We start from the raw sequence: 11687 nt of genomic DNA on the forward strand, positions 1-11687 counted from the left end.
GAGACATTGGCTACTGAGGCACAGAGTTTGTGTTTGCTGCCAGGGGACAGGGGAGGGGACCGGGCAGGGGTCCGGGGCACGGCTCTGGGGGACAGGAGTGAGACTCAGCAGCGTGGTCCTCATCCACCCAGCCTGGGAGAGGGGTTTGCCATCGAGCAGCCAGCTCGTGGTGAGGAATAGCCTTGTCCTGCTGCAACTGAGACTCTTGCCAGAGGGAGAGGTTATGCTGGCGTTCGTGTCTGCTCTGTCTCGGCTGCACTGAACTCACACCCCTTCCCCCTGCCATCCGGGGGTGAAGTAAACACTCCTCCTCCGACTTGGAAACTGCTCTTTTAAGGACATGGAAGAAAAATAATCGTACAGTCAAAGCTGCTAGATATCAGCAGGGATTACAGTGGGATATGTGGAGGGGCTCATACATCCCTGTCCAGAGAGGTAAACCCTATATACACACTCGTACTAGCGAGGTTGGTCTTCGCTGGGGTTAGACAGTCTCTTCCAGTTCCTAATCACAAGCCCACTTGAGCTGTTAGCAGTTCCTTTAAACAGGGATTTGGTGTGTTTAGGCTGACTGTCCTCCTTGAGAGCAGATGGTTTTTGTTACCGGATAATATTTCAAAGGAAAGGGTTTTTCTCTTCTTTCTGTAATGCCCTCTCTGGTGCTGGTTTATTGAGCTGGGAGATGCTGGCACGGGGAATGTGCGTGCTGCACGGGTGCGGAAGCCTCCCCATCCCTGGGCTGGAGCCAGTTTGGTTCATCAGTCAGTGTGATGGATATTGGGTCTCAACACTCTTGGTTCCTATTTTGGAGCTTGCTAAAAACTACTTAAAACCATGTGGTGGAGAAGCCAAGTCACCTCCTTTCCCTGTGACTGATAATGTCCGCTCATGGGGTGCTCCCAACTTCGGGGTCCTCCCCTGCAGCAGGGAGGCAGCAAGACCCTTCAGCTGCTCCTCCAGCCTCTCCTCTTCTTGCTCTGCCTTCTCCCAGCCTTTCAATCTCCTTTTCTTGGCAGCCCAATGACCCGGTGACGAACATATGCCAGGCAGCAGACAAACAGCTCTTCACCCTGGTGGAGTGGGCCAAGAGGATCCCCCACTTCTCCGAGCTGCCCCTGGACGACCAGGTCATCTTGCTCAGAGCAGGTGAGTGGGAACCGTCCCCACGCGGGCTCCGGCACGGGGCCATAGGAGCGCTACATCTCAGCGGTGACAGGTATTACGCTGAGATTTAGGTCCCGGCAACTTGAAAGCCTTTAACTGATTCTGAGTAATAGCCTCTGATAATTCAATTGCCAAATAGGATTTAAAAAGCCGCAAGGGATGGGTTGCTGAATGTGATCCAAAATGTTGCACCAGCTGCCAATCAGCTGAAAAATGTCCCGGCTTCATCTCTGATGAGCGAGGTGCTTGGAGATCTGCGCTGGGTAATTTAAACCGAGGGAGCTACGCGCTGCCTTCCTCCCGAGCTGAGACTTGAAAGACCAAGTGGGCTTGGGACTCCATGAAATTCCATCAAACTAGAATGTTTGATCATAATTAAAACCAGAAAGGGGAGAAAAATATATCAACCTCCTTCTCCCACCCACCAAGATGAAAATAAAATTCTCCGGGCTTATTTTAAATTTCCTTGTGCGGCAGGGGGTCTGCAAGAATGGAGGCTTTGGGAGGTGAAAAGCAGTTAGCTGTAAAATGTGCCTTCTCCCATCGAGTAAATTTGAGCCCCTACTGCACAAAGACGAGGGAGGACAAGAAATCAAGAGCAGAGCTCGACGAGGGTGAATTTTAGGCAAGAAGCTGTGTGTGTAGCTCCAGTCATCAGATAAGTGATTAAAAAGGCTTTGGCTTGACGCAGCAGTGAATTTTGCTCCCTTAAACAAAGAGGAAGGCAAGTTGTCGGTGGGACAGATGAAGTGGCTTCCAGCAAATGACAAACTCCGTGTGAAGGGTGAGACTGGGAGAGGAAAGGAGGAGAGCTTGACGGCTGGTGGTGGCACCCAGCTCTCCGCTTGGTGATGAGAGACACCGACCTTGGCGACTCGAAGTAGTCAAGGGAATTGAAAAGGGAACGGTGGAGGAGCTTGGTGCAGAGCAGAGGTGCAGCCTCAGAGCCGGGCGAGCTGGTGAGCTACCTGGAGTGAACCAGTCTGGCAGCCAAACCCAAGTAAGCTGGAGACTCTGAAGCCCCTGGTAGTTTTAAAAGTTCCTCTTGTTTCCCCAAAATGCCCTTTTGTAGGGAATTCAAGAGTGGAAAACGCTGCAGGGTGTGTGCTCCTCTCTCTGCACTCTTCTGGCCTCAAATCAGTGCCTCTGTAGACAAGACACTGCTGATTCACCTTGATGGCAGCATTCCTGGCTTCTCACTGTAGAAAGTGTGTGCCCCAAAAATAAATGCCCATGAAATTGAGCAGGAAAATGCTTTAAGAACCAAGTGCAAACTATTCACTTCAACACAAAACATAGGAAGTGCCAGAACTCCTCCGGTCCAGGTTGCTTCAGGAGAAGGTATAAGGGCTCCAGAGTAGGAAGATGATGGGATTGGTGTTTCCCCCTTCCCACCACACAAGCACTAGCTGTCATTCTGTTTAATAAGGCTGACTGTAGCCCCAATGCATGAATTTTAACACTTTCAGCAATTTTTAGTTGACTATCAACCAATGTAACCGCGTACCTTGGTCCTACATACAAATACCCAGTGCCTCTTGCAACCTCTCTGAAATCCTTGACCTCAATGGTTTCTGGGCGATTAAGTCGCACCGTTTACTGGTGTAGGTTTTCCACTCTTCTTATATTACTGAAAGGAGATTTTTATAGTCACATTTCATCTAGTGGTTACAGCAGTATTCTGGGAATAGAGAATTTGGGGGTTTTATTCTTGGCCTTCCCTGGGTGGCTCCTGCTAGCCCTTCGGTGAAGGTGCTCCTCTGACTTTTCTGTGGGTGTTGCCAGAGCTGGCTCAGAGCCCTCTCTGGAAAATACAAAAAGTGTATTTTTGAAGAGGGTCTCTAGAGCCTCTTGTGAGAGTGGATGAGCAGGGGAAGCATCTCTATAGAAATCTTTGGGGGCTTTCTGCAAATATCACAGGGAAGAACTGGATTCAGACAAAAACCTGCCTTTTTCTTTTGTGAAATGGAAACAAAACCAACAACTACAGTTCAAGGTTTTCCTTTCTCTTTAAAAGAAGGCTAATGGAAGCTGAACTGGAGATTTTCTGACTTGATGTTTTCTCCTTTGTGCTGGTGCTTGTCATGACCAACTTCGAGCTGGCACCCTGGAGGGGCCACTCCACGGGGCAGGAGGAGAGGGGGCTGCAGACCCCATCACACCCCAGATTTCATGGTGGCTCTAACCCCATGGCCGTGAGGTGGGCTGAGCACCTGGAGCGACTCTGATGGGCTCCCTGCTCCAAGCGTCTCTGTCGGGGCCTCAGATAACCTCCCCCAAGTCTTTTAACCAGCGGCTCTATCTATTATTGAGTGAGGAAAGCAGCCTGCTGAGAACAGCTGCCCATGAAATATTTAAGTATTAAAAATCAGCTAAGAGCATCAGTCAGGTTCAGTCATGCATCCTTGGAGGCAAAATCAAGTGGAGCACGCATCTTTGGAGGAGTGGTGCTGGATGGGCCAGCAGTAGCTTTCCTTTAATCCTGAATCATTTAAAAATCTTCCCTCTTTGAGCTTTTTGGAGGAGAGGGGAACCCAACTTTTTAAGCCTGTTTTCCCTGGGTTTTCTTGTTTCCAAGCTTGCTATGGCTGAGTTGGGAATAACCCGATGTTTTCTTTGCATCGAGGCCAGCCTGGCAAAGGATGCTGAGCACTACATCTCTGCAGCTGCAGTTCATTTTATAGGGCTGGTGGGGAGACTTGGTAGTGAGATGGGTTAACGTGATGGTCACTGCACTGCCAGGTGCCTCCCCTACCCCAGGGGAGCCGAAGCATCCCCGGAGGCTGCAGCCACCTTGTTTGATGAGAAAGGAGTCGCAAGAGTCAAAGAAATCTGCTCTGCTTCTCCAGAGCTTGGGCTGAAACGCAAAACTCCTTGGGTAGACTTGTTTGATTTCTAACTCAGATTTGCTGCCTGTTTTATACCTGATTTTTCCTGCTTGCCTCTTTATCTTATCAGCTCTTTGGGGATGCTCTGGTGAAGGCACCAGGTAGAAGTAGGTTCCCCATTTCAGCCGAAACATCCTAGCTCTAAATGGGAATAATTCAGCTGAAGGATGCTGATTAATCCAGCTCCTTAGCTGGAATAAGCCCAGCACAGATGTTAGCGGCACCCCGCAGCCTCACCACTTTCACATATTCCTGGCAAGCCAGAGGCTGGATTCGGCACCCTGGGGTGTTGGGTCATGGCCGAGAGTCGGGGCAGAGTTGTGAAAGCTGGTGTGGCGGAGGGATGTTGCGAACCAGCTCTAGTTTCTGTTGGTTGGAGCCGCATGGAGGGGTTGTGTGTGGAGTTGCTGTGGGTCTGCATGTAAGGGCTGGTGGGAGGCACCCACGGCACCTTTCTGTGGGTCTGGCTCTGGGAGGTCCTCTTCAGCCACGGAGCACGGTTCCTGCAGGCTGCTGGTGCAGTCCCAGGTCTTCTTCTCCATTTCAGAGTGTTGCAATCCCTCTGCAAGTGCCAGGCCTCGCCCAGTAAATAGCCCAAAAAATGTTCCCATGATTGGGGTGGAAACATCCTGTGGCCACTTAGGAAAGAAAAAATATTCCTTGTCAACATTTCTAATGACACAACCCATCTCTGCAACAGTAGGTAAATACAGCACACGTGGACCTTGTATTTATTCCACTCAGTGAGAAAAGACATGTTTCTGTGGCAGGAGAGGAGGTGAAGGATGTTGTTGCATTGCTTTTCCAGCCTGGGAAAAAAAAAAAAAGAAAATTGAATATCCTGACATTTCTGGACCCTGCCAAGCAGCCCTGTGTTCCGGACACCAGAACATTTTCAGGCAGGGTAAATCAGCCACGTGATGAGCGTGAGACTCTCCAGGGTTGCAGAAGACCCATCTTGTCTTATTGAAGATGCCTTTCCTGGTTCAAAGTCACCAAAATTTCCACCCTTCAAAACTTTACAGCATTTCTTCTTGTTCGGGGTTTGTTTTGGGCATTCTTGAACTCAGCTGGTAGGAGATTTAAGAATTTGAAGACATGTTAGATTAGGAAGGGGAGCGGGAAGGCGGGGAGGGAGGTCGCATCTCCCTTCCCTTCCCCATCTGTAACCAGCCCAGACTGCTCCCGTGGTGTCCAGGCTCAGAGGATGTGTTTTCCCATCTCCTGAAGTAGCATGTCCAGTAACTAATAAGACAAAAGCTGATTTCCAAGCAGCTATGGAAAGCTGTTAGTGGAGCAGTCATGGAGGTGGGACATCCCTGTACAGCGGCAGGTGAGAGGAGAGGCAATCCCTTCCAGTATTTATGCGGCAGAAGCAACAAATCTGCAAGCAAGAGTTTTCATGGTCCCGATTTACACAGCTGAATAATGGTGAATGAACTTTTGTGCCCCATTATGGCCTGAAAATGAGCCCAATTAGCTGATATAAAGCGTTAATAGGTCTTTAACTGCTCAGAGGCACGGGAGTATAAGGTCAGAGGGGGAACGCAGGGCTGCACACCCACTTGTAGGTTCACAGCGAGAGGAGCAGGGCAGAGAGCTGTTTGCTCTGGTGCCTGCAAGGTTTATAGAGGAAACTGCTTCCCTTATTAGCGTTATATTTTTAGTGCATTTGTTCCTTAATGGTTTTTTCCTTCCCTGACATCCAAGAAAGGGTTGGCTCCCCCCTCCCTTCCCATATCCAGCCTCGTTACTTTAGCAAAGGCGGTTCTTGAGCAGTTTCCTCCTCTCTTTTTAGCACCGGGGAGGTGATGTTGCTGATTCCCGAACCCGCTGAGGACCCCGTGGCTCTAACCTGCGGCCTTGGTTGTTTTCTCCTCCCCAGGGTGGAATGAGCTCCTAATCGCCTCCTTCTCTCACCGCTCCATAGCTGTGAAAGACGGGATCCTCTTAGCCACCGGGCTCCACGTGCACCGGAACAGCGCGCACAGTGCTGGCGTCGGGGCCATCTTCGACAGGTGGGCAGAGGGAGAGAGGGATGGATGGATGGATGGAGGGGAACGCATCTCAGGCCACCTTGCCTAGACATCCCCGTCTCTGTCTCCGCACCGGTCTGCCTCCGTTCCCCGCATTGCAACCTGCTTGAGGGGTCGGATGGAGATGCATTGGCATGTGGGCTCGTGGTCGGAGGAGCCCAGGCTGAGGTGTTGTCTGTCCCACGGCATGTGTGGAAACGTCGTGGTCCTTGCTGGAGGCAACAACATTAAATCCCTCCTCTGAAACCTGCAGAAACCAACAGCCCGAAATAGTCAGGGAGAAGGCTGCCCAGTGCAAATCAAAGCCTCTTTCATGGGGTCCAGATGCCTTCTAATGTTACGAGGAGGCCACTCCTTTATTTCTTTTCATCTTTAATTGGACCAAGACGTGATTTTATTTTCACAATGAAAAAGCACCAAAAATACCCAGCAGGTTCCACATGCGTATCCCGAGGGCTCTTTAATCTCCTGCTTTGGGAAAGTGTTTTAAAGCCAGACTTCCAGGGTGTTTGACCCACAGTGTGGCTCCAGACGCCGCTTAAATGGTGGCAGATTTCTCTGCCCGAGACTCATCTTGAGACGACTTAGTTGAAACCAAATCACCTTTGCTTCTTTGCTTTGCAAGGAAATTGTTCTTTGGACCTGGGTGACATCATTTGTTTCCTGTGAGGTCATAAGTGCAAGATCATGACTTCACTGCAGGATCTAACAGGAAAAACTGGGCAATCAGTGGAAAATGTTTCGAGACCGGCACCTGCAGTAAGAGCAAAGGGAGTAATAAAAATTACTGGCATAGGAAATTGCTTTTAGATACCTGTTGTTTTTTTTTTTTTATATTATTATTTTTTATTTTTAGGCCGCTTTCTCCGGTGCCAAAGCCTCTCAGTCAATGTATGAAGCCAGTTTTTATGGTCCCTGTTGTTGTACAGGAACAACTGATGTTCCTAATGAGCTATTTTTGATACAGGAGGAAAATGAGGGCATATCCTCAGCTGGTATAAGCGAGCACTGTCCCATGGCTTCATTAACCATGCACCGGAGGACCTCACTCTGGGTCTGACACCTGGGTGTTTTTTCATTTCTTTTTAATGCTGACGCCTGTGATTTCTGTGTCCTTTGCAGAGTACTGACAGAACTCGTGTCAAAAATGCGAGACATGCAGATGGACAAGACAGAGCTAGGCTGCCTGCGAGCCATTGTCCTCTTCAACCCCGGTACATGCCATTACCTTCTCTCCAGTCCGCTCTTGGCTGATGCGGTGTCCTTTTCGCTCCTTTTCTTACCTGTAAAGCTCCGAGGCCAAATAACCGAGGGCACCCAACTCTCGAGGCAGGGCAAGAAGGAAGAGAGACAAAGTCAAATTAAGTGCTGCACGTGCATCTGCCACCTTACAAGCACGTCCTTTGCAGGTCAGGGATGGATCTGGATCCCTGCCCAGGGTTGCTCTCCAGGCCTCCCTTTCCAAGGGGTGTTTTCCTCTTCCTAGCAGGCAGCACAGTTTCACGGTCTGAAATATTCTCCGTGCAGGGCCCAGCCTTGGCCGGGACTCGGCTGCGATCATCTGAGGAGATGGCAAATGCTGCTTTTGGAGCTGACTCCTGCTGATGGGCTGAGTTCTCTGCTGAGCTTGAGGGGCTTTGGTTTGATCAACGGACAGAGTCTTCCTATTTTCAGTGTTTCAGCCGACTCTGTAAAAAGAAAATCCTGGCGCTTGAGGCAAAAATGAATCTAGATATACTTTAAGACAGAAGTATGGGTTAGAGCAAAGCTAGAGCATGGACCTTGTTGTCCTCTGTTTCCTGATCTCAAGATCCATGGGCTTTTATTAACTGCATTTCTGGAAGAAAGGCATGAAACGTCCTTATAAAATACACAAGAATTTTATTTTTTGTCTGCAGCTTGCTTAGTTTTACAGACTCTAAGAGGCTTCATGCTGCTCGCTTTTCCCCCTTGGCCCCAGCTGCCCCAGGGAAGAAGAAGGTTCAGTGCCGGGGGTTGTCTCCGGCGTTTCAGAGAGCAAAGCCCTGCTGCAGCAGGAGATGGGCTGTCAGCCTGCAGATACCTGTACAGCTCTGTTGGGGGGGTTCTCTAGATTTTAGAGCGAGTCAGTCCAGAGCAAAAGCAGATGGCAGCCGAGGACAGACCTCCACATCTGCGGCCACCCCTTCCCCTCCCTGCCCTTGCAGGAGCACGGTTTGTGCCCAAGCACGGCTCTTTCTCTGGCTTTTCTCACCAAACCCAGGCCAGGGCATTTCAGCAGGGTTTATTGCTGTTTCTCGAGTTTGTTTTTTTGCTTGACTTTTCCACCCCTCCCCCCTTGTAATCACCAGTAATTTATTGTCTTTAATTTGGGATTAGCCATATATGGTAAAAGAAGGGGAATCTGGAGAGGTTCCCGTGGTGCACGTGCTTGGGGATATCGATTGCTTGACTGTCCCTTTCACCCTACTAAAAACAGATCCTCGCCGCCTCGTGGGGGACCTGCCAGAGCGGGGGCTTTTCGTTTAGCCCTACCACAGTGTTTCGTGTGGGAGGGGGAAATCCCTCGAGCCCAGGACTTGAGGGGGACTTAAACCCTTTTCATGAGGGTCTGTGACCACTGGAATGAGCCAAAATGGTTGGGGATGGGGTATGAGGTGGAGTAAAACAGATTCGTAGGGCAAACCTTTCAGGGCTTGAACGCTCCCCGGGAGGTGTGAGATACTGCCCCAAATTCCTGGGGTTCAGACCCACGCTGTGCCCTGGTGTGGTGGTGCCGGGAGGGATGGAGGGGGCAGGGGGAGTGCATGGGGGGGTCCTTGCCTGCCTGGAAAGCCTGGAGGTTTTTGGCTGATGGTCATTTCGTTGCCTTTTAGACTCGAAAGGTCTCTCCAACCCAGCTGAAGTGGAGGCGTTACGGGAGAAGGTGTACGCGTCGCTAGAGGCATACTGCAAACACAAATACCCCGACCAGCCCGGGAGGTGAGTTGCTGGCTGAGCCCTGTCCTCCTGCAGCCTCGCAGCCCTGCAAAGCCCCGTGCAGTGGGTGCTGCAGCTGGTGCAAAGGGTGCTGCAGCCCGGGGCAGGGTCTGAGCGCTGTCCTCGGGGTCGCTGCACCCGCAGCATGCGGGTGCTGGGTCCCTTCCATTTAGGGCTCTCTGTTCCCACGTCTTCTGGGAGTGAACAGTTCTCTGCAGAGAAAACCACTCATTTCTACCTGCTTCAGCTGTGAACGTCCTTAGAAAATCCCCCCTGTGAAGTGCAGAGAGGACTTTATTCCCGTGCCAGTAACTGCAACGCAGCCAGGACAAGGTCGGGCAGTAACGGCGGTGCCGAGACCTGAGGAGCCCCGGCTCCTGCGGCCGCAGCAGCGGGATGAACACATGGGGGAAGGGGTATCATTTCCCTTTTGGCAACCACGGAGAGCAAACCACAGCGAAAATAAGACGCACACGGAGTTAATTTTCGGTGGCAGATGAGCATCATTGCTGGGAAGTGAAAGCCTCAATTGATGCTCTTTTCTCCCCTCCCCGCCTCCCCCAATCCAGCTGGGAATGGGAGGGGGAATTAGGAATGCTTTCCTGGACCGCTCAGGAGCTGAGTGGGCGCATTTTCCCAGTTACAGCCTGAAGCTGGCAACTGCCAGTTAAGTTACTGACAGTCATTTGAGAAACCAGGCAAAACACTGGAAACTGCTGCTGGTGCGTATCGCTGCTGAGGCGTGAGTATTGGGAAAAACAGCCCAAGCAACTGGGATTTGCATCTCACCTGCATTCCCGGTCTTGCGTGTCTGGATGGTTAAATAAAAAAAAAGATGTTTTTACAGCAGTGAATGAAGTGGGCAGATCACGCCCTCAGAAGTAATATTGGACTTATTTTTCCCCCCACTTTGGGTACCAATGTGCTGGCAGATGAAAAGAGACGCATTGTTAAGGGGCTTCTTGGATGTTTATGGATGGCTTGTGGCAGGGAGAGTTAGGATGAAGGTACCATTGGGTGTGTTTGACTTCGCGGTGAGGAGGGGAAGTGAGGGATGAGCACAGCACAGAGCAGGGGTGATTACCGCTCCTCTCCCGGGTGGTTTATGTGGACCTCAGGCCAACTCTCAAGCTGACTCGTCTTCCAAAAAGCATTATTACACTGCAATTCCTAAGCAAATCCAGACCCAGACCCTGGACTTTGGCTGTTCTGGCGTTTCAGAAGAGCTCTGCTCCCCTTGGGGCTCACAACAAGCAGCCAGCCCTACCTGGCACAAGGAGAGCTGCTTTGGAAATCGTGGCCAGCAGCTCTCCTGGATTATTCCCCCGGTGGGATGAACTCTTTGCTTCTCACGGGCGTCCAGCGTCCGCAGCTGAGTCGTGCTGCTCTTGCACGCCGCTGCTCGCTGCTGCAGGCTGGGGTGGGGCTGGGCAGGGGGCTGGCATGGGGACAGCCCTGCTCTTCATCGACCAAACCGCCATGAAGCCGCTGTGCATGACTGAGCAAAGTCAAAATCAGTTCCCCAGGGCTCTACCTCAATGATCAGTGATGTGTAAGGGAGCATTTTAGGTCTGGTAGCTGCACCACGGGCTCTGGCGTTTCATCTCTCACTGGCTTTGAATGACCTTGGGCTGGGAACCTCCTTGTATGATCCTCACACCCTGCTTTGGAGACCTTAAAGGTTTTTTGCACGCTTAGGGCTGTCCTGAGAGCCATGACTGGGCACTGCTGACATTACTGCATCTCTTGTACGGTGCAATGGTGGAATAAGCCTAGGTAGCTCAGGAGAGTTAACTTGTGGGCTGGGAGTGCGGAGTTGCACAAGAGCTAAACAAGCTCTCGGGAGCTCTCTCCATCCTCCTGGTCTCATGGCACAATGTGATCACCATCTGGGGCTGGAAACAAGTTCTTCCTGTGGTTGAGCAAACGCCTGGTCGAGCCCGTGGCGGGCGCCCTCCCCTGCTCCACGCCGCGGCAAGCGCTTGGCTTCCCCACCTCTTCAGCTGCCCTTTGGTGCGTGACTTCAGCCTAGTCCCCGGCCATCGAGAGCTTGCGAGCGCCATGTAAACACCAAAAGGGAACTTCTCTGCAGCAGTGAGGCGGAGGGAAGCATTCCTCGGAAAAACGGAGCTGCGTTCCCCTTGCGCCAGCCCCTGCTCCTCTGCAGGGAGGGCACGGTGCGTACGTGACACCGAGCAGCCGCAGGGAATCGGGGCTATTTTCTCCCCTCCCGGCCGCAGCCCTGGCACGTTGTACTGCGGGTTGGTTATCTCACAGTTAAACGTATCCGAGGGCTGGAGCCATCATCTGGTTTGGTTTAAAGTGAAACTTCCTGAATGGGATGGTAGGACTGATTTGTTTTTCCTGGCTCTGCTCCCACTGTTCTCGCCAGCTCAGCAAAAAAAAAAAAATAGGGAGAGAGAAGTGTGCGTGCATGTATAATATCTGTATGTTTATGCGTGTCTCTATGTGTGTGTTTTCTAGAAGGTCCCCTTCTCCCTGGGCTGGTTCCGGCCTTTGCTTATGTTCAAGCCCCGATTATGCAGCAGTAAAAACAAATAAACGCACTCCCGGCCATTAAAGGGCCTTTTCCCCGTTTTGAGAGCGGGGAGGCGACATCCCGCAGCGCCTGGGGTTGCTG

The 11687-nt window shown here is 51.4% G+C and overlaps 1 protein-coding gene across 1 annotated transcript in view; it reads left to right on the forward strand.

Annotated features, from left to right (window-relative positions):
* The window catches only part of LOC104075026 (retinoic acid receptor RXR-alpha), a 28121-nt gene extending 19068 nt beyond the window's left edge, over positions 1-9053 (forward strand). Inside the window, exons 4-7 of the mRNA XM_009575367.1 lie at positions 1017-1146; positions 5938-6070; positions 7211-7302; positions 8944-9053. Of these exons, the coding sequence (XP_009573662.1) occupies positions 1017-1146; positions 5938-6070; positions 7211-7302; positions 8944-9053 (465 nt within the window). The remainder of the gene's footprint in view (positions 1-1016; positions 1147-5937; positions 6071-7210; positions 7303-8943) is intronic.
* Positions 9054-11687: the final 2634 nt, after the last annotated feature.

Source organism: Fulmarus glacialis, unplaced genomic scaffold (genome assembly GCF_000690835.1).
Source record: "Fulmarus glacialis isolate BGI_N327 unplaced genomic scaffold, ASM69083v1 scaffold31713, whole genome shotgun sequence".
Taxonomy (NCBI): Eukaryota; Metazoa; Chordata; class Aves; order Procellariiformes; family Procellariidae; genus Fulmarus; species Fulmarus glacialis.